The sequence below is a fragment of the Myotis yumanensis genome, unplaced genomic scaffold (assembly GCF_028538775.1).
Source record: "Myotis yumanensis isolate MYYU_CA2020_CCGP unplaced genomic scaffold, mMyoYum1.0.hap1 SCAF_14, whole genome shotgun sequence".
Lineage (NCBI taxonomy): Eukaryota > Metazoa > Chordata > Mammalia > Chiroptera > Vespertilionidae > Myotis > Myotis yumanensis.
The window spans coordinates 54,987,335-55,008,478 of record NW_027223765.1 but is presented as its reverse complement, the minus strand read 5'-3'; the positions used below and the strand labels follow the sequence as shown (position 1 = coordinate 55,008,478).

The window sequence follows — 21,144 nt, the reverse complement described above, 5'->3', positions numbered from 1 at the left end:
GGTATAACTGACTCCAAAAGTGAACCCCCAATTCACTGTCCTTGCCATGCAGGCCCCGCAGTTAAATTTTAGTGACTGTAATATATGACCAAGGAAGTTCTATCAAACCCTCTCATTCATTTCTGCACCAACACAGACTTAAAGCTTCCATATATAATCAGTATCATCAGAATCGCATTCCAGGATCCCATCACTTAGCCCTCACACATCTAACATTTATCTAGTTAAAACATTATTAACGTTTACCTACCCAAAGACCACTGGACAAATGCCCATGCTAAATGATGCAAGGTGTGGTGGTTCCAAAAAGTCTACATAGCCATTGCCCAATATACCACTAGCCAGTGCCCATCTCTCATGAGCTTCTCTCCATGCACACCTCCTTGCAGCAAGTGGACAGACTTTTATTTGGACTGTAACCAGGAATCATGCCAGTTGCTTATGTTTACAGGGGTTATTTTACACAAGCTACTGTAAACTCTTCCTTTAAAAATCAATAGAATATTTTCAATAATGCAGAGTTGGTGCCATCCTCTTCTCTTAGCAGTAAATGACCCTAACCAGCCAATACTATGTGAATGTTTATTCATCCTCCTTCTCTGCCAAAAGCATTGTAAGTTCACTGCAAAGAATTCCATTGGCTGAGGTGCCAATGTTCTAAATTTAGATGGTGCTGTTATGTAGGTTCAGTAATACAACAGAGCTGAAAAACTTCAAAAAATGTAGCCAGTCCTTTTGATGGAGAAGGGGCTGCTGCAATATCTATGTGTCTGTCTCTAACTGTCCAGAACAGCACACACAAGAGGGACAGTGTGGCCAATCTCAGAGAGGGCTGCCGGTAGACTTCATTAGGACGGTGCCAGGTTCCAAGTTACACAGGAAAACCATCTTCAGGATTTTTATATGCTTCTCCTTTCACCAAGTTTCAAATTTCCAATTATAAAAATAAAAGGTATATTGGGAAAAACATGTTTTTTAGAACCAATTAGTATTTGGGAGCATATTACAGTAAAGGTAACAAAGACAAGATAGCATTCCTATCTGTCTGTCATTTCATGATCCCGCATATGATCTCTGCCATCAGGCTAAATGACTCTTCTCTGCCTCAAATCCTCTTCCCATGGAAGCCAGTTAAGAGTGACTCAGCAACTTATCCCACTTTGGGGAAGGGGTGGAGTGGGAGGGCAAAGGCCACAGATGCTTCCTCAAAAATTGCTCAATCACCCACAATTTTCTTCCAGCCTAGGATTCCACCCTTGCCTCCCCTAGGCCTGTCACTCACTAGATTTGAATTTTAAATATTTGCTCCCACACGACCCAGGACTTTTCCCTTTGAAAGTTACCACTCCATGGGTACTTCACTTAAAGAACCCAGCTACTGAAATTAAAATGCTTTGAAGATTTTTTGTAAATGATTGAACTGAAGCACACTGTTGCCTGTGGGTCTCAAAGCTAATGAAAGCTTGAAGCAGTGTGTGGGAGGAGGCTTCTTCCTTTTCATTTCTGCACCAACACTGACATCTTCACAGCAGCGCACGCAGGAAGGGTGATACAGGGCCGAAGCACAGGACTGGGAGTCAGGAGTTCCAAGGAGTTATTCATTTGTGGTGTGCGTGTATATTTGCTGAATCAATCTAAGGCTTTACTTTTTTTTAAAATATATTTTATTGATTTTTTTACAGAGAGGAAGGGAGAGGGATAGACAGAAACATCAATGAGAGAGAAACATCGATCAGTTGCCTCCTGCACACTCCCTACTGGGGATGTGCCCGCAACCAAGGTACATGCCCTTGACTGGAATCGAACCCGAGACCTTTCAGTCCACAGGCTGACGCTCTATCCACTGAGCCAAACTGGTTAGAGCAGCTTTACTTTTTTTTTAATTTAAATATATTTTATTGATTTTTTACAGAGACGAAGGGAGAGGGATAGAGAGTTAGAAACATCAATGAGAGAGAAACATCGATCAGCTGCCTCTTGTACACCCCCTACCAGGGATGTGCCCACAACCAAGGTACATGCCCTTGATGGAAATCAAATCTGGGACCCTTCACTCAGCAGGCCGACGCTCTATCCACTGAGCCAAACCGGTTAGAGCTTAGGCTTTACTTTTTAATCCTAGGTTACTTGGACCTCTTCCTTATACCTAAAAGTGATTCAAAATCCAGCCAAAAACCATTCCTAGGCCAAACATAAGGGAAGCATGGTCAGACATGAATGATCTCAATCCACCAACAGTGAGATGAGCTAGGCGACAACTCACGTAAGATGATCCTAGAAAAGAAAGGATAATAAAATAACAAGACCCATCTGCATTTTTAATCCAGACAAGCATAAATCTCTGAGTCACTCAGTATTAGGAAAACACTTAAGACGAAGTTATAAACACTTACAGGGAAGATTAATGTCTGTATTTCTTTCTCCACTACTCAGACACAGTTGACAATGTGGGCGTTACAGCTGCCAGCCCCAACCATGGATTGAAAATAGTGTTGCCTTTACCCAGTCCTAGCTGTCTTCATGAGCACCTACAAAGTTAGCTGCTTCACATGCATTACAGTTTATCTCCATAGCAGCCTTTCGAGGGAGCACTGCCCCATTTTACAAGAGAGGGAACTGGAGTTTAGAGAGGCTGGGTAACTCATCCGAAGTCCCATAGCTAGTGAGTGGTAGTGCCAAGATTTGCACATTTATTTTAGACATTCAGGACTTGCCTCCAAATCCCTTTCTCCATGAGTGAGCTCATTCCTAATGACCAATCTAATAAAGCCCCCTTTCCCAGTCACACTCTATTAATAACATTCCATTCCACTTTCATAAACCAAAAATTATCGCATTCAGCTTTGGCCAGTGTGCCTCAGTTGGTTCGGTGTCTTCCTGTGCACCGAAGGGTTGCTGGTTTAATTCCTGGTCAGGCCACATGCCAGGGTTGCAGGCTTAATCCCCAGTAGGGGGCGGGGCAGGTAGGAGGCAGCCAATCTATGATTCCCTCTTATTGATGTTTCTCTCTCTAAAAAAAAAAAAAAAAATCAATAAGAAATCTCTTTTAAAAAGTTATCTCACTCATCTCTTTGGTTAATTATTAGCTGCGTCTCCACCTCCAAGATGGAAGCAGGATGCACAGGACCCTCACCTGTCACCTTCTACCTTTGATCCTCGTGGCCAGCAGAGGCTGGCAGCTAGAGGCACTTAAAGTGTTGAAAGGAGAGCGCAAGGGGGTAGGGAAGGAAAAGTAGACGAATGACAAACAGATCCTGCTGACACCAAAGTCCTGCCTCTGCTTCAATTGATTGAGCGATGATTTAGAAGCACCCTGGGGAGGCCAACAGGGTCCTCTTGACTTCGAGGTTCCATGTCCTTCCCTGGGGGTCTTTCTCTCACCATGGGCTCCACTCCCAGAACTCACAGCCCACGCCTGCCCATGCTCAACACCAGCCAGTAAGCGACCATCTGCAAGGTGCCCAGCAGTGCCCAGCACAGTGCCCACCAGGCGACAAGCCCAGAAATGCTGCCATGGAAGAGAAGAGCCTCAATCTCAGGACAGCTGTCTTGTGTGGACATTCCAAGGTGTCTTTTCCATTCCTCAGGGCACGTGTGAAAGGTCAGAGGGAGAGGTAGCAAAGAAATGGGGAAGCCATATTTCAGACCCACCCCAGAGATAAGGGAGCTGGTCCCCCTCCCCAAATCCTCAGGAACAGAGTGGGTACGGGGCCTTCCTCAGCCCTGCCGATGGCATAACCAGGCCATTCTGGCTTTGGGCACACACCTCCGTGGGCGCACAAAGCCTCCTATGATCTGCAAACCTGCCCTCAGTGTCAGAGGCCTGGGTGACCACCCTCCCTGTCCTCCCTGCCCTCAGTGTCAGAGGCCTGGGTGACCACCCTCCCTGTCCTCCCTGCCCTCAGTGTCAGAGGCCTGGGTGACCACCCTCCCTGTCCTCCCTGCCCTCACAGTGTCAGAGGCCTGGGTGACCACCCTCCCTGTCCTCCCTGCCCTCACAGTGTCAGAGGCCTGGGTGACCACCCTCCCTGTCCTCCCTGCCCTCACAGTGTCAGAGGCCTGGGTGACCACCCTCCCTGTCCTCCCTGCCCTCACAGTGTCAGAGGCCTGGGTGACCACCCTCCCTGTCCTCCCTGCCCTCACAGTGTCAGAGGCCTGGGTGACCACGCTCCCTGCTCTCACAGTGTCAGTGGGTGACCATCCTCACTGCCCTCACTGTCCTCACTGCCTTGGACCGATCTTCTAGATTATTTTCCCAAAATAATGCATACTTGGAGTTAAGTCAAACATATTTTTATAATTTACTTCGATGAATCACACCTAACAGCATAATATATTTTATACTTAAACCACATGCATACAAAACAAATGAAACTACTGCTTACTGTCCCTGAAAAATGACCCCAAAAGATTTAACTAAGGATTTGTTTCCTATTATTTATCCTAATACTGCCAGTTCTGAAACAAAGCAGCTAGAGAGAGAAATTTAGTAACTTTGATTTGTCCCAAGATACTTTTTTTACACTGAGGTCCTATTCCTGACAGTAAGCACGTGACTGTTCTAAAAAAAGGATATTTTCCACTGCTTGCACAACTGGAGCAGATATAAACATCAGCCTGTGCAAACTGCACTGCAGAACTCAACGGGAATAACACACACACATACATACACTCTCATCTTTCCTATAAATAGCAGTACTCGGGAAAAGGAAATCTGCAAACACTCAAAACCACACTTAGAACCCCACTTTAATCAAGCTTCCAACTAATCACCCACACAAGTCATCTGCAAAGCAAGACTGAACATCTGCCAGGTAAGGTGCTTCAATTTTGTCTGTTTTGCTTCAGATACTGCTCAGGTATTGCTCTGCAGAGGGGAACTGCGGTCAAGACAAAACAGAAAAGAAGGGATTATCATCACCTCCTAGCCTGTGCTGGGCATTCTGCAAAGCGCTTTTACACATCTTATCACAATTTTAAAACTTCTACAACTCTCAGAGGACAGATCTACTGACCCTGTTTTCAGGTAAAGAAACTGAAACTCCAAGAGTTAAGTACCTTGGACACAGACATTGCAGTTAAGTGGCAAAGCCAAGGGCACAGCCCTCCAGCCAGTTCCCTCTGAACCTGTCTGCATGCATCCAATCCAGTCTCTTGGCCACCAGATGCCCATGGACCACGAGGAAGAGCTGCGACTCTGGTTGGAAGTTTAAAGGGTAACCAAACACCCTAAAAGTCTATTTTAAGAGTGTGCCTTCCAAGGCAGCTAACATTTTATTTAATGTTGTAGAGTAATACGTTTGAGCATGCTTAACCTTCAAGGCCAAACTCCAATATCCCTATTAACAAAACTGCCCCCCAATTTCCGTTCCTCTATTAAATTCACAATGCTGACGGCCACCCGGTGGAGATGACACTCTTGTCTAGTATGTTGAGCTGAATCCATACCTTCTCTCCCCCACCCATGAGGTGAGTTTTGGAGAAGGCACGGCATAACGCACTTTTCCCACAGTCATGCACAGAGCCTTTGACATGAGACAGCGAGTCATGGACAAGAGCCTGGCCAGAGCCAGATGGGCTCTTACTGAAGCAGGTCCATCTACTTGCTATGCCTCCATTTCCTTCTCTGTAAAATGAGTGATAAAAATATATATGCCCAAGGTTGAAATGAAGATTATATGAGTTAATATAAGTAAAATATTCAGTCATTCCTGGCAAGCACTATATAAGCGTTACTTGTTTTTAAAATTATAATTAAAATGTCATTAGTTTTTATCTCTTACTATTACCTCATGCAAATTTTGCAAGATTAAGTTAACACATAAAAGCACTTACAGCAAGGGCTGGTATATGCTCAATAAATGTTAGCTACCATTATTGGTATTGATTTGCACTAGAATTCAATAGGTACCCACTGAATATGAATTTTTACATATGTGCTGATGCCACAACAGCTTTTCTTAAATTACCTTAAAGAAACCATTGTGTGGCCATCATCAACAAATCAACAAACGACAAGTGCTGGAGAGGATGTGGAGAAAAAGGAACACTTGTGCACTGCTGGTGGGAATGCAGACTGGTGCAGCCACTATGGAAGGCAGTATGGAGGTTCCTCAAAAAATTGGAAATGGAACTCCCATTTGACCCTGTGATCCCACTACTAGGAATATATCCCAAGAAACCAGAAACACCTATCAGAAAGGATATATGTAACCAGATGTTCATAGCAGCACAATTCACCATAGCTAAGATCTGGAAACAGCCTAAGTGCCCATCAGTAGATGAATGGATTAGAAAACTGTGGTACATCTACACGATGGAATACTATGCTGCTGTTAAAAAGAAGGAACTCCTACCATTTGCAACATCATGGATGGAACTGGAGAGCATTATGCTAAGTGAAACAAGCCAGTCAATGAAGGAAAAATACCACATGATCTCACTCATTCATGGATAATAAAGACCATTACAAACTTTTGAACAATAATAGATACAGAGGCAGAGCTGCCTCAAACTGATTGTCAAACTGCAGTGGGAAGGCCAGAGAGAGTTGGGGGGCAGGAGGGAGGGGAGTAAGAGATCAACCGAAGGACTTGTATGCATGCATATAAGCATAACTAATGGACATAAGACACTGGGGGGTAAGGGAGGGTAGGGGTTTGTCAAGGGCGGGGGGGAAAAAAGGACACTTATGTAATACCCTTTGTAATACTTTAAGCGAAAAATAAAAAAAAATAAAAAATAAAATAAAAAAAAGAAACCATTGTGGATTAGAATAAAAATATAAAATAAAAAAATTTGTCTGAATGCCTCATTAGGATAAAAGCAAAGAAGAATTTACTAAAATTGGAATAATTTTATTGTATAACAATACTGGCTTTAGAGAAAAAAGCCAAAGTCAACAAATGCAAACACTTTCTGGAATGTCAGGACTCACTGCTAAGGAATAAAATAACAAGAACTACATCTGCCAACTGAGCACTTACTATGTACCAGCCTCCACGCTAATACTTTTCCTCAGTTAATGTTCTTAAGATTGAGGAGGCAACTAAAGTCAGAAGTTATCGAGCCTGCCAAAGGTCACTCAGCCAGTTAGGGACAGATAGCGATGCAGACAATGCTGTCAACCCTCATGCTAGTGGGTCCCTACAGACCGGACAGACCACAGAAATCAAGAAAACTTTCAGAAACCAATAAAAGATTGACAGTTTTGTTTTTCCAAGAATGGTTATCATTTCATAAAAGAAAGGGTATTTTTAGACAAAAGACAGGAGGGAATGCCTGAGAACAAGTCCATGAAGTAGCAGTGGCCTTATACCAAGAATGTGCACGTGACTGCGGGTGACACTGCACCACCAACCTGTGAAAACTTCACACCCCTATGAGCCAGCATTTAGGAACCACCACTGTATCCTGTCCCGCCATTTAAAACTCATTTCTAATTTGTAGGAAGTTATCTGAAACATCACTAAAAATTTGAGAAGAGAAAATAACTGAAATTAGATTAAGTCAATTCTGAAGTCTGCCCAAGAAAAACTACATTAGCCACTATAAAGCCCATAGTATTGAGTGACCCAAACTAAAGAAACATGAGCCCGAAGTTGCTACCATATTTTGAAATGTTTTCTGCAGGTCCCAAAGACCGACAGTTTCCTGGTTCCTAGGAGCTCATTCGGTAGTCTGACCTGACTGCTGATGTGTGAATTCTAGGTTCACCCATGACACTGGGCACTTTTCCTCTGCCACCACCATTCAGAACGCATTCCCGCAACACACAAAGGTCTCAGAACCTGTTGGGGAAACCAAGCTGCAAATCAGTCTTCATTAGAACCTTTGCTCGTAGCATGTGGCTTCCTGCGACACAGCTGTGCCACTGAGTAGAACTAAAATGCAGCTGCCGTCATCCAGATCCCCAGCTTCACATCCCGAAAGGCAGGCGGTCTGGCTAAGGAAGACATGTGTCCTTCTTCATGAAACACTTGCCTATCTGAGCTCGGCCCAAAGGAAGAGTAAGTATGTAAATGCCTCTTCCGAGAGGCCCTGGCGGTGTCTGTTTTGAAAGGAATGCAATGTTGAATGCTGAAACAAACACCAAGCATTCATTGTGCCAGGCATGGTTCTAGGCCAGTACTTCCAAAACAGGTGTGACTCTGCCGCTCATGGACACTTGGCAAAGTCTGGAGATGTTTCCGGTTGTCACAAGTGGGGAAGGGGTTCATCTGGCCTCTAGTGGCAGAGGCCGGACGGACAGACGCGCTGCTAACCATCCTGCCATGCTCAGGCACCGCCCCTGCAGCCAGGAATCACCCAGTTCAAAATGTCAATGGTGCAAGGTTGAGAAACTCGGTCCTCGGCTCTGGGGCACAACAGTAAACAAGGAAGACAGAGAAATCCCTGCTCCCTTGGAGCCTGCAGTCTAGTGTGGAGAAACATAAACACATCCTATCAGAAAATTACAGAATGTGTTATAAATACCATAGAAAAACAGAGCAGGGCAAGGAAGATGAGAGTATGGAAGATCAGCAATTATAAATAGTGTGGTCAAGATAGGCTTGATGAATGGCAGCCCTGGCTGGTGTGCTCAGTGGTTAGATCATCGGACCACACACCAAAGAGTTGTGGGTTCGATTCCCAATTAAGGGCACGTACCTGGGTTGCGGGTTCACTGCCCACTCTGGGTCAGTCAGAGTGCATGTGGAAGGCAACCAGTCCAGTCACTGTGGCTCTCTCACATCGACGTCTCTCCTCTCTCCCCCACTCCCTCTCTCCCTCCCACTCTTCCTGAAAAAGCAATGGAGCCAGGCCAGCCTGGCTCAGTGGTTGAGTGTCGACTTATGAACCAGGAGGTCATGGTTTGATTCCTGGTCAAGGCACATGCCCAGGTTGCAGGCTCAATCCTCGTGTGGAGTGTGTGCAGGAGGCAGCCAATCGATGATTCTCTCTCATCATTGATGTTTCTCTCTCTCTCTCTTCCTCTCCCTTCCTCTCTAAATCAATGAAAATATATAAAAAATAGAAAATAAAGAAATCAGTGGAAAAGATATCCTCAGGTGAGGAGTAACAACAACAAATTAATTAATTAATTAAAAAGGGAGAGGGAGCCCCATGGCTTTCTGGGCAAAGGGCAGTCCAGGCCAAGGGACCAGCAAGAACAACACAAAAGGCCCTGAGGAGGAGGAGTCTTTTCCAGGAACAGCGAGGAGACCAGCCTGGCTGGAGCAGAGGGAGCCTGGAGTGACAGCAGGAGACAAAGTCAGAGCTGACAGGCAGCCTGACCATGCAGGCCACCTGGCTCTCGAGTTTTAGTGAAAGGAGGAGCCCTTGGTTTTGTGAGTAGAGAGTGACCTGATGTGACAGTTTTAACATAGGGTTTCTCAACCTCGGTGGTGACAATTTGGGGCATTTGGCAGTTATTTGAACTGCTCCCTTGTGCCCGGCAGAACGGTGGCAGGCTGCTTAGCAGAGGCCAGCAACAATTCCCTCTGCCATGATGACCAGAAAGGTCTCCAGCCATTGCCAAATGACTGGGAGGCAAAATCGCCCCTAGGTTGAGAATCAGTTTTAATAGGAACATCATAGCTGCTGAGTTGAAACCCCATGCAAGTGGGTACGGGTAGAAGGCAGACCAGGTAAGAGACGACTGCAGTAACCCAGGGGAGGGCAGATGGTAGCTTGGACCCAAGTGGTAGCGGAGGAGTTGAAGGGAAGTGGACAGATTCTGGACATATTTTCAACCCTAACACACTCCTGAGAAGTGATAGACAAAATAGCGACAGCAGTTCTAACCTTTCACTTCAACTGTTCCCAAACAAGACTTTTAAGAAGGTGTCCGTCAAAGCCTTCAGACCAGTGTTCTCAACCTTCTGGCCCTTTAAATACAGTTCCTCATGTTGTGACCCAACCATAAAATTATTTTCGTTGCTACTTCATAACTGTAATGTTGCTACTGTTATGAATCATAATGTAAATATCTGACATGCAGGATGGTCTTAGGCGACCCCTGTGAAAGGGTCATTCGACCCCCAAAGGGGTCGCAACCCACAGGTTGAGAACCGCTACTTCAGACAAAGAGCCATGAGGAGGCCCTGAACAGTGTGTGGTCCCTTTAAAAACACACAACATATGTTGATGACAATACCGCAGACAGCTAGAAAAACAGCATGGGGAAATTTTGCCAACCTCCTATGTTTATTAACAGGTTTTATTTAACTGCTTTCTTTCAAAGAACATGTGTCTGCTCCACAGACCATTTGACAACTTGTTAAATTCAGCCTTGCTCTCCATACAGGTTCTGTCCCCCCACCTGCTTCCAGCTTTGACGTGAAGCCACTGCTTCCCATACCACACCACGCCTGGCACGTGCCCGCTAGCTCCCCAGCACGTTCATTCACCTGGCAAGCAACTGATTGCCGACTCTGAGGGAGAACAGGCCCAAATCCTTCAGCATGAGCTCCATAGCATTCATTTGGGTTTTTCCAGATGGTATTTTCTTCACTCTCTCAAACTCCTTTAATTATGTATCAGCTACCATCAAAAATGTACCAATCAGTCCGGTTAATTCATTTCTTTCCAGACTCTCTCTCACACACACACACACACACACACACACACGTGTTCCCTCATTCTGGCAATGTAAGCACCCTATATAATAAAAGGCTAATATGCAAGTTGACCAAGCGGCAGAATGACCAGTCACTATGATGCACACTGACCACCAGGGGCAGACGCTCAATGCAGGAGCTGCCCCCTGGTGGTCAGTGTGCTCCCACAGGGGGAGCGCTGCTCAGCCAGAGGCCAGGCTGATGGCTGGCGCAGGCGGCAGTGGTGGCAGGAGCCTCTCCCGCCTCCACAGCAGGGCTAAGGATGTCCCACTGACGGCTTAGGCTGCTCCCTGTGGAGATCGGGCCTAAGCCGTCAGTCGGACATCCCTCAAGGGGTCCGGGACTGCCAGAGGATGCAGGCCAGACTGAGGGAGGGACCCCTCCCCCGAGTGCACAAATTTTGTGCACCAGGCCTCTAGTCTGCTTATACAAGCAAAAGCAGAGACTGCTCAGTAAAACACTGGTCCCTTCAGCTGAGTGCAGATAAAGCCCCAATGAGCATCACCAACAATACCCTTTGCACAATATTACTCAAAACTCCCAACCCCCAACACACACAATCTACGCTCACACACAAGACAGCCATTATGAAGAGGAATCACCACTACAGGCTGGTTTCATCCCTCTAACCGCAGGGGCTTCCTTCCCACCTCCAGGCATCTGCGAGGAGGCAGCCTCAGCAGCCTCGGACTTTCTTCCCCAACTTGGATTCCGGGCCGCAGAGCCCTAAGCATGTGCCCGCCGGCCCCCTGCACCCAGAGGCAGACACAGGGCCCCTGACTCAGTTCCCTTCCTCCATCTCCCTGGTGGCTGGGTCCCGGGCCCTGCCAGCCAGGCCCAGGCCCCGCCCCCACCCCCTGCGGTGCGGGGCACTCGGAGCCCGTGACACCGCCTACCTCACCCCGCCGCTGGGAGGGTGGGGACCCCTCCGCTCCCGCCGCTCAGGACCCTCCCTCTCCTAACACTGCCCGTGCCCGTCCGGCCGCAGGACTGCGCGAAAGGAAGACCCGCCCTCCCGCGGGGAAGCGGGAATGGAGGGGCCCCGTGGGCACCAGGTGCGGAGCCGGCGAACCTGCGCGGCTCCACTCCGCTCCTCAAAGTTCCGTCCCGGTAAGGACACGCCTGCCCCGCCGCGCAGGCCCCTCCAGGCGCCGGGGTCTCGGGGTCTCCACGGCCCGCGGGGCTGGACCGGACGCGGGGACCCGCCCGCGCGGCCGAAGGTGAGAGGCGGGGCCCGGGACCGCACCTGGGGCGGCGGGCGCCCCGGAGGGCGATTCCTCCGAGGCCACGCGCGGAGCGCCCGCTTCCCTCCGGCGTCCCGCCTGCTGCCCCGCCGCCCCCTCCAGTCCGCGCCGTCGTAGCTTCGGGGCAGGGGTTCACCTGACACGGTCTCCCTGCCCGCCGGCCCGGCCGCCCCGCCCTCGCCCGCCTCCCGGCCAGGGGTCGGCCCGGAGCCCCCGCTGCCCGGCGCCCGCGGAGCGCGCTCGGCCGGAGCCCCCGGCGCGGCGCAGACCCCGGGCGGGCGCAGCTCGCCCTCCGTCCCGCAAGGGCGCGGGGTCCTTGTCCCAGCCGGGCGCCCGCCCTCCGCGCCGGGCAGCGCAGCCCCGCCGAGCCCGCGGCCCCTCACCTGCTCTTCAGCGGCTGACTTTTGAGTTCGTAATAGGTTTTGGGTTCTTCATGAAACTCCTCCCCGACTTCGAAATCCGGCACGATGCCCGACTCGGACTGCATGGCTGCGGCTCCGTCCCCGCGGCGCCCGGGTGAGGACCGAGCCGGGCGAGGGGAGGAGGCGGGCCTGGGTCCGCGCCCGCAGCGCCCGCTCTGCCCGCCGCCGCCCGCGCGGCCGCCCGGCGCCCCGGGTTCGCACTTGCCGGGGAGGGGCCGCCGCCCGTGCCGCCGGGGCTTGTAGTTCGGCCGGGCGGGGCTTCCCCAGCTTGCGGGGGCCGCGGGGCCGGCGGGAACTACAACTCCCAGCGGCCCGCGGGGCAGAGGCCGCCTGCCGGACCCCGCGGGGCCGCTCCGGTTCGGAATCCCTGTCAATGTCAGCGGCTCCCTCTCGCCGCAAGGGTACAGACCTGCCCATTAAATATTAATTAGGACGGACCCGGCCGGCGCTCCTACCGTCACCCCTCCTCCCAGCTCAGACGTCTGAGAAGGAACGCCAAGTCCGTATTTAAAACAAACAAAAAAACAACAGTGAAGGGTTTGGCACTAGAAAGTTTGAGCCTTCAGCCTGCCTTAACCTAAAAGGATGCCGAACAGCCTGTTTGCTTCCAGCGCTGCTGCGACATCGCCGCTCGTCCTCGCGCTGGAGCGGAGCACTCGCCTCCACGTGGGGGTGAGCACCTTGCTTAGCGGGGTTCTTGTGCGTCCTCTCCACGACTCAGCCCGAGCTTCGCGGGCCTGCTCACCGAGCTCCCCCGTCCAATCGCCGCCTCGGATCACAGCAGCACTCGAAGGCTCCCTTCATCTAAGAAGGCACGAGAACGAAGCAGCGTCATCACGGGCCGTCTTGCATGGCATTTCTCGGTCACTGGGAGTTCGCGGAGACTGTCCTAACGTTGCAGGAGTGAGGTGTGGGGCAGTAACTGCAAAGTGTCCCCCCGCCCAGCTCCCGCACTCGCTTAGGTAACTGGCCAACAGGCTGGGCTGCAGCTCTTTTTGGTTCCAGTCCTTCGCTGATTAGTTCCAGCAGGACGTCTGCCTTCTTCCAGTAACACTCTCAACAATAAAAATAAGTGTTTTTAAAAGTGTCTTGAGGCATCAGGGAGCCAGTAGAGAGTCAGTGGCATTTAGAGTGAAGACCTGGAGTCCTTCTCCAAAGCGCTGTGTAATCTGGGCACGTCACTTGGTTCCTAGAAGCCTAATTTCTTCATCTTTAAAAGAGGAGGTTGGCAAACTTGTTTCAGAAGATGTTGCAAGGTCAAATGCAAGGGAGAGTGATTTGCGATCTATAGAAATGCTGCTCCATGGCCATTCTTTTATTTATTGAATCTCGAATCTACTCCTTTCAGGCTAGCATTTGATCCGTGAGTTCCTCCTTTCAGAATTAATAAACTAAATGATCATCCTAGGAGAACACCCAAGGAGGCTAGACTGATGAGCAGGCATCTTCCAGGAGTTGCCCGTTTTGCCTCACGGTGAAACATTTTAATTTTACATCAGAAAAGACCTCTTAAGAGTTGAGGATATCAAGGAGATTTGGGGGAAAGGGAAAGCTCACCATTTTACAGTAGCAGTTACCAAAATCCCACAATAAAACGTACTTCCCAAAATACTACTCTTAGGTCCTTTACTATACCGTGAAAATATGGCAAACGATTTGAACACTCCTGAGGAAAGTGGGCCCTTTGTGCTCATGAAGGTGGGACCCAGATTCCTTGATGGATCGCTAGAAATAAGATGCTGGAAGCAGAGGGGCGTCACTCTCTGCCAGAAGGAGGAGGGAAGGTAAAACACAAGAGAACATTCAACCTAGATTCTCAGCTGCAGGTGCTTGAAATGGGGTGGGGCAGTCTTGATTTTCACAATGACTTGGGGGGGATTACAGTCATTTCAGCTGTATGGGCCAGAAATGCTATCTATTTTATACTAGGTGCCCAGTGCACGAATTTGTGCACCTTGAAAGGAACTGTGGGCCAAGAGGCTGTGGTAGGCACGGGGCGGATCTCAGCCATCCTCGACACCCCTGCCCAGCCCCTCCAGCCACTACCCCGGTCCCCTATCTGCTCCCACCACTACCGCTCCCACCTGCTGATGGTGTGGAGTGATTGGGGCTGGTGCCAGCAGTGGATTCGAGAGATGTCTGCTGCCCCAACTGCCCCTCAGGAGCAGGGGGAGGTGGAGAAGCCCTCAGGGACAATCAGGGCCAGCAGCCGCCACTCACACCCACTGATGGTGCCAAGCGATCGGGACTGTCATCGGCTGCGGGTGCAAGTGGGGCAGGCACTGGCAGCAGGTGCGAGCGCCAGGCGGGACCACAATGCGAGAGAGCAAAGAATTTTCAGTAACCACCAGAGGCTCGCCCTATGACAGTGACTGGCGCCCCGCCTTGTTCTGGCGCCCCTGCTCACTTGTTCCACCATCCCACCGTGGCCAACATCCACCATGTTCTGCACACACCCCCTGGTGGTCAGCGCACATCATAGCAACCGGTTGTTCGGTTGTTCCACCATTCAGTCTATTTGCTTATTAGCCTTTTATTGTATAGGATAGTGACAAACATTCTTGTCCAATATAGGTGATTCCCCTGTAGAGAAACGCTGGGGTGTTCTTAATCTTCCTAATCCCCAGAAGCTTTTCAATCAGAGAAAAGCTATGGACCCTCTCCATATTGTTGTAAATAAGATTTTGTGCATAATTTTGACCTGTTGATCCCTTGAAGACTATCAAAGACTTCATCTTAGAAATGCAGTTTATAACCTCTCTAGAGCTGTAATGAAACAATTCATTATGTCATCCATTAAATCAAAGAGTGACCTGCTAGACCTAAGAGACCAAACCTACCAGGATGAACCTGTCAAAAAAGCTAAGACTCCTGAACCTACCTCCAACTAAGAGTACCTTCCAGAATATCCCTAGAATGCAGAGCTCTGAGCTGAGGTTGCCCTGAGGTACACACAGATAGCCTTTGCCCCTACACCTTTCCTTCTGGTCTCACCCTACTCTTGCTTCAGGAAAAGTTCTCTTCCATTACATATGGCAGGGTTATTGGTTACGGTGCCATCTGCTACCCAATGGGAGTGGGTTTGTGACCTAATCCTGACCAATAAGTGGGCCCCATTTCCTTAGCCACAATGATTTCTTTGGGACTGGACATAGGACCCTAACATGAGCAGAAGTGCTTGGAACTTTTTTACTAGGACAACTGGGAAGACTGTCTGGTTTCTGGAAGCATGGTGCTGGTTTAGAAGAAAACTTAAAGCTAATTACTTGTGACTACATAGGGAAGCTGATAAAAAATAAGAGCGAATGAGATAAGATCAACAGCCATACAATATAAGATATCCTTAGATTTTTCCAGATATGTAAAGCAAAAAGTTTGCCACCTGATAGCTGGCCCCTGAAATTCCTCTTCATTAATGAACTAAACTCTAGGAGTGATAGCATTGTAATATTAGCTAGTTATTAATAATAGGAAAGGATCAACGGGGAAGCCACACATTATAGGCTTGTCATTTGGGCAGCTTCACCAGGAAGATGCAACTTTGTGCTCCCCAGGGAACCAGCAGCTTATTCCTTGAAAAACACTGGGGGAAAGGATCCAAAAAAGAGAAGTAACACATGCCCAGTAAAGTTGGGGTTACATAGGGAAGGTACTTGACTGTCAGTCACACCTGAGAACAGTGGTCATTGGCCAGATTGAAAATTAGGAAATATATAATCTCCCAAACAAAGGAGTTCTCTCTCTCTTGTGCTCTTGGCTCAGTCTTGGCTTCCTTGCATTCACCAGTGCTTCCTCCACAGCCATGTGGACCTACGGACCACATATGCAATGGACTGATGGGCTGCAGTGGGGAAACACAAATTAAGCTAGTCGGATACTGTATTGGACTGTGCAGACATGGAAAGGAAATTCTAAAACCAGCTCTGATTTTAGCCCTGCTACAGGCAAAATGGGACTTCTTCCATGATGGGACTAAGGGAAATGAACCCTTGGAAATTCAGGAGTTTGATCCACAGAAATAAAGCTTTCTACAAAATCACATCCTCATGTGCAAGTCTCAGGAAAAAACTCTTTTTCTCTGGATATCACAAGAAATCCACCCCCACGGGCGGTATGAGACAAGACCTCCTCCCCTTTGTTAACAGGAGTAGATACCTCTTCTTAAACAAGGTGACTTAAAGTCAAAGCTCCATGCATTTCAACCAAGGACTGTCCCTAGTAAAAGCACAAAAACAATGTCTAGAGATTAGAATTATTGTCACTAGTAATATGACTATATTTATAAAATACTTTTACTTTTTTGCAAATGCTTGTCACATGCACGTCTTATTTGAGCTCATAAAAATCCAGCAAGGATAGATGGGCAGGGGCTCCCATTTTAGCACACATGAACGTACAGGACATAGGGGTATGGCATTGTGCCAGGTGCCCAGACTACAGAAATGAACTGACTTCCTCCCAGCTCTCCAGAGATTCCTTGTCCTGGAGCTGAGTCAAAGCTCGTTACACAATGAGAAACCACACATCAGGCAACAGGGACTAATCAGCAGGTAATTGGTGTATGATTCGTACTTTCATATCCATTTAGCTCAACAATTATTTATAAAGCACCTACTCTGTGCCGGCTATGTCATGTGCTAGGTATGGGGGAAATCACAGTGATGAGTCATATATGGTCTCTGCACTCAAGGCGTGGTGCAGGCCTTGTTTTAAGGGATAAATAAAGTGACAGGAAGGGGGGATTCTACGAGTGTCTGAGAAAGGAGCAACCCCTGAGTGCAGCGATGGTGAGGAAGTAAAGAATTCTTAGAGGAGATGTGACTAATCTAGATCTAAACAAGAAAAAAAGAGAAAGAAAAATTTAGGGTAGAAAACATAAAAATAGAATCTAATCAAGCCACTAGATCCATCCACCAATTTACAGAAAAATTTTGAGAGAGGAACATGTTAATAATACCACAAGGATGCAATCAGACAAACCCAGAAATTGAGAAATTCAACAAGATATTGAGAAATTCTTCAAAAAATAAATAGCATGAAATAAAGAGGAAGAAAGAATGCCTAGAGATTTTTTTAAAGATTTAAGAGACACACTAGAAACATAAATTATATCTCAATTTAAAAAATGAACTCGCCTAGCCAGTGTGGCTTAGCTGTTGAATGTCCACCCAGGAACCAATCGAGTGCCAGTTCAATTCCCCGTCAGGACACATGCCTGAGTTGCAGGCTTGATCCCCAGTAGGGGCCATGCAGGAGACAGCTGATCAATGATGTTCTTCTCTCATTAATGTTTCTATCTCTCTATCCCTCTCCTTTCCTCTCTCTCAAAAATTAATCAATTAAAAAACATACTTTAAAAAATGAACTCAAAAAAAGTCACATCACTCAAATATGCAGGGTATCCCAAAAATGTATACATACACTTTGAATAATTGTAAAGATAGTGTTTATTAAAATACAATTCATTTTCAAGATTGACCTATCAGCTGTTAAAGTGTGTATACATGTTAGGGGGACACCCTATATATGTAGACAATCTGGAGCCTGATTTAAACAACCTTCAGAACAATTTTTGATTTAAACAATTTTCAGAATTCTTTTTGGGGAGAACTAGAGGGTATGAACAGGGGCTGGAATTAGGTGATATTAAGGAATTACTGTTCATTTTATTAGTTGTTATAGTGGTATCGTACTTACCTTTTTTGCTGAAGTTCTTATCTGTTTGAATAAAATGTTCAAACTGGGTAATATCTAATGGAAGTTTACTATACTACTCTCTCTACTTCTGTGTATGTTTGAAAATTTCCATGACACAAATAAAACTTTAAAAAAGTGAGAGAGGCAAAGAGGAAACTGTCATAATGCTTTTTAAAAAATGGGGTACACTTTCTGATAAAATTAGATAATAAGGCATGTCATTAAAAAAGAGAAAAGAGGGAGATATGGAAGCAGGGTTGCACATGGTATGTTAGAGGAAAGAGCCCATAGAAACTGACTATGGTTGATTTAACTAGAAAGGAAGTTATTGAAAGTATATTGAGAACCTCACAGACCTTCCGGAAGGACAGCACAACCTGTGCAAAAAGAAACAACTCCGAAATCCATGCCATAGAACAGGGCTAGTGAGGCATCCACCAGTGCCCTCACATGTCACTAACATCACAGCTTGCACCTCTGATGTGACAGAACTCAGGGTGCTGGTGACATGCTGCCTCTGGGAAATGAACAGAGCCACAACCACCCTCTGCCAACATGGACTAGACAAAGTTCCAGCTACTCCACCCACTTATCACCTAGTCTGAGGTCAAGCTTTGATTCGATTGGCAGATCTAGATTTTGTGCCCAAACTCTACCCAAAGCCATTCAGTATCCTATTACTCTCACTACTTTAGAGACTTAATTTTTTAAAGATAAACAAGTAAAACTATTTTTCAGTCTTCTTGACAGCAATAAATTCAGTTCTGTGTACCAAACCCATAAAGCTTCCTCACCACCCCTTTTTTTTAACATAATCAAATTCAACTTTTGTTTCTCTTCCTTGAAATATATCTTAATAAATACCAGATTAAATAGAATTGAGGCTATTTAGTTACTTTTAAAAAAATGGTGATACAGGCCCAGATGAAGAACAATATAAATAACAGAAAAATGCCAAGAAAAAAAGATGATGGGGGGTGAGGGGAGGAGGCAGTCAAGAGGCAAGTTTTCTGCACCCTCCTCCAAGCAAATGCCCTTCCTATGAGAGCCAAGGTGGTGGAATATATGCCCAGACATGGGCCTGCCCCAAGAAAGCAACATACGCTGTGCCAAGTTCAGCCATGAAACAGTCAAGTGGGAAGATCATTAATTTTCAAGGTATACATCTGCTTTGTGGCTATGTAGGACTTTTCAACCTGTTGGATCCCTGTAAGAAGCTGATGAGAGTTGTAGACATTCTTACTAGGAGAAAAGGAGCATATTCAAAATGTTATTTGCAACTTCGGAGGTGCCCTTAAGCGCTCTGTGGTCACCCATTGTTCCTCCAGGAGCCTGTCCTCACGGTCTACCAGATATATTGTTCTTATAAGTGCTGTAGACTGCCGCTGCCCAGAGCACTGGAGAAGGGAGGGAGGAGTGAGCTGCGCTTGCAGACCAGCAGAGGAAAGTGGTGTGCCCTTCTCAAAGTGTTGTCCATGAAGCATGGTCAGCAAACTCCTTGGAGCGCCAATGAAAATGCAGATTTCCAAGCCCAGAATCAGAAGTATTAAATCAGAATCTTGAAGGGGTGGGGATTGACAATCTGCATTTTCAGTAAGCTCCTTGGCTAGCGGTTAGACATGTGGAAATTTTAGAACCACTGTTTAAGGGATGACAACAAGCCAGGCAGAAAGAAAGCACAACGAAAAGGAGGTGCCAAAGGGTGAGAAGAAAGGTGGAAGAGGATGATTGACTAATAGTCCAGGGCAATTCCTGAAGCTTGGGGCTGGGTATAAACGACAACATAAATGGGCGAGGAAAGGGCTGGCTGAGATCTGCAGTGCGATTTAAGTGACCTTAGGAATGCAAATCCGACAGGTCTCAAGAAGAGCTGATTAAGATGGAGCAACTGAAGAGCCACCATGGCTAAGAAATGAGCAGGAGTTTGGGGAATGGTTTTACCTTGTTAAAAGCAGTTTAAAAATTATTCTACCCAAAGCACCAATCAGAAAGAATGTATGCACCCCATGTTCATAGCAGCACAAGTCACAATAGCTATGATCTGGAAACAGCCTAAGTGCCCACCAGTAGTTGAGTGGATAAAAGAGCTGTGGTACATTTATACCATGGAATAGTATGCAAGAGTAAAAAGGAAGAATCTCTTACCCTTTGAGACAGCATGGAGAGACCTGGAAAGTATCATGCTAAGTGAAATAAGTCAGGCAGAGAAAGACAAGTATCACATGATCTTACTCATATGTGCAATCTAAGTAACAAAATAAACTGATGAACGGAGTTGATCCAGAGACATGGAAGCAAGGAACAGAGTGCGGAATCTCAGAGGGAAGGCCGGGGAGGCTGGGTGGGTGGAAGGTAATAAACCAAAGACCTTGTATGTATATATGCATAACCCATGGACACAGAAGGCCTGGGGCGGAGGGGTGGGGTGGGAGGCTGGAGGGGATTAATGGGAGAAAAAAGGGGACATATGTAATACTTGAGACAATAAAAAATTATTTTAAAAAATTATTCTGACACTTGTTGAAGAACTGAGGCCAACTTCATTCAGGGTGACTATTGGAATAAGTATGGCGACTACTGACATGGCCTTTGCAGCAGAGGAGACAGATTTGGCTCAATTCCGAATACAACAAGGACGAGTTGGGGGTTCATAGCCAAGAAGTAGAATGGGGGGGGGGGCGGTTGTGGGTAGGAAAGTACTAAAAGAATAGTGTAATTCTTTGCTAAACTGACCTAGCAGGATTCTTACGGAAGGCAAACTGTGGTCATCACATATAACCTGGGATTGTGGGGACGAGGAAGATGATCAGATGTCAAGAGTGGGGGGTGTTGGCTAAACCGACTTGGATTTTTGTTAAAATTGGTCAATGGAAATAGAAGTCAAGGCCTACTCTCGAAGAGAATTCAGAGAAGATTGACTAAAGTTTGGTCAAGGAAAGATTCAAAGCAAACAAATGCTTTTTGTGGCTCATGCCCGCCCAAACCAGCTGGTGACAGCAGGTGGCTGTCACTTCACAGCTGCACATGCAACGGAGAAAGAGTGGTTTGACCCTGGTGTGGACTATGTGACTCCAAGCCCAGAGCTCCTTGAGAGCTGGGACCAGCCTGTGAAACATATTCAATGATTGTCTGTGGGACAAATGAATGGATTAGCCACCCAGGGAAAGAAAAGGTGTTCTC

General features: G+C 47.2%; 1 protein-coding gene across 7 annotated transcripts in view; it reads right to left on the bottom strand.

The window, feature by feature from the left end:
• The window catches only part of MITF (melanocyte inducing transcription factor), a 230,883-nt gene extending 218,421 nt beyond the window's left edge, over nucleotides 1-12,462 (bottom strand). For all 7 annotated transcript variants that reach the window (XM_070391004.1, XM_070391006.1, XM_070391010.1 and 4 more), the window contains exon 1: nucleotides 12,229-12,462. In XM_070391004.1, the coding sequence (XP_070247105.1) occupies nucleotides 12,229-12,332 (104 nt within the window). In that variant the 5' untranslated portion in view covers nucleotides 12,333-12,462. The remainder of the gene's footprint in view (nucleotides 1-12,228) is intronic.
• Nucleotides 12,463-21,144: the final 8,682 nt, after the last annotated feature.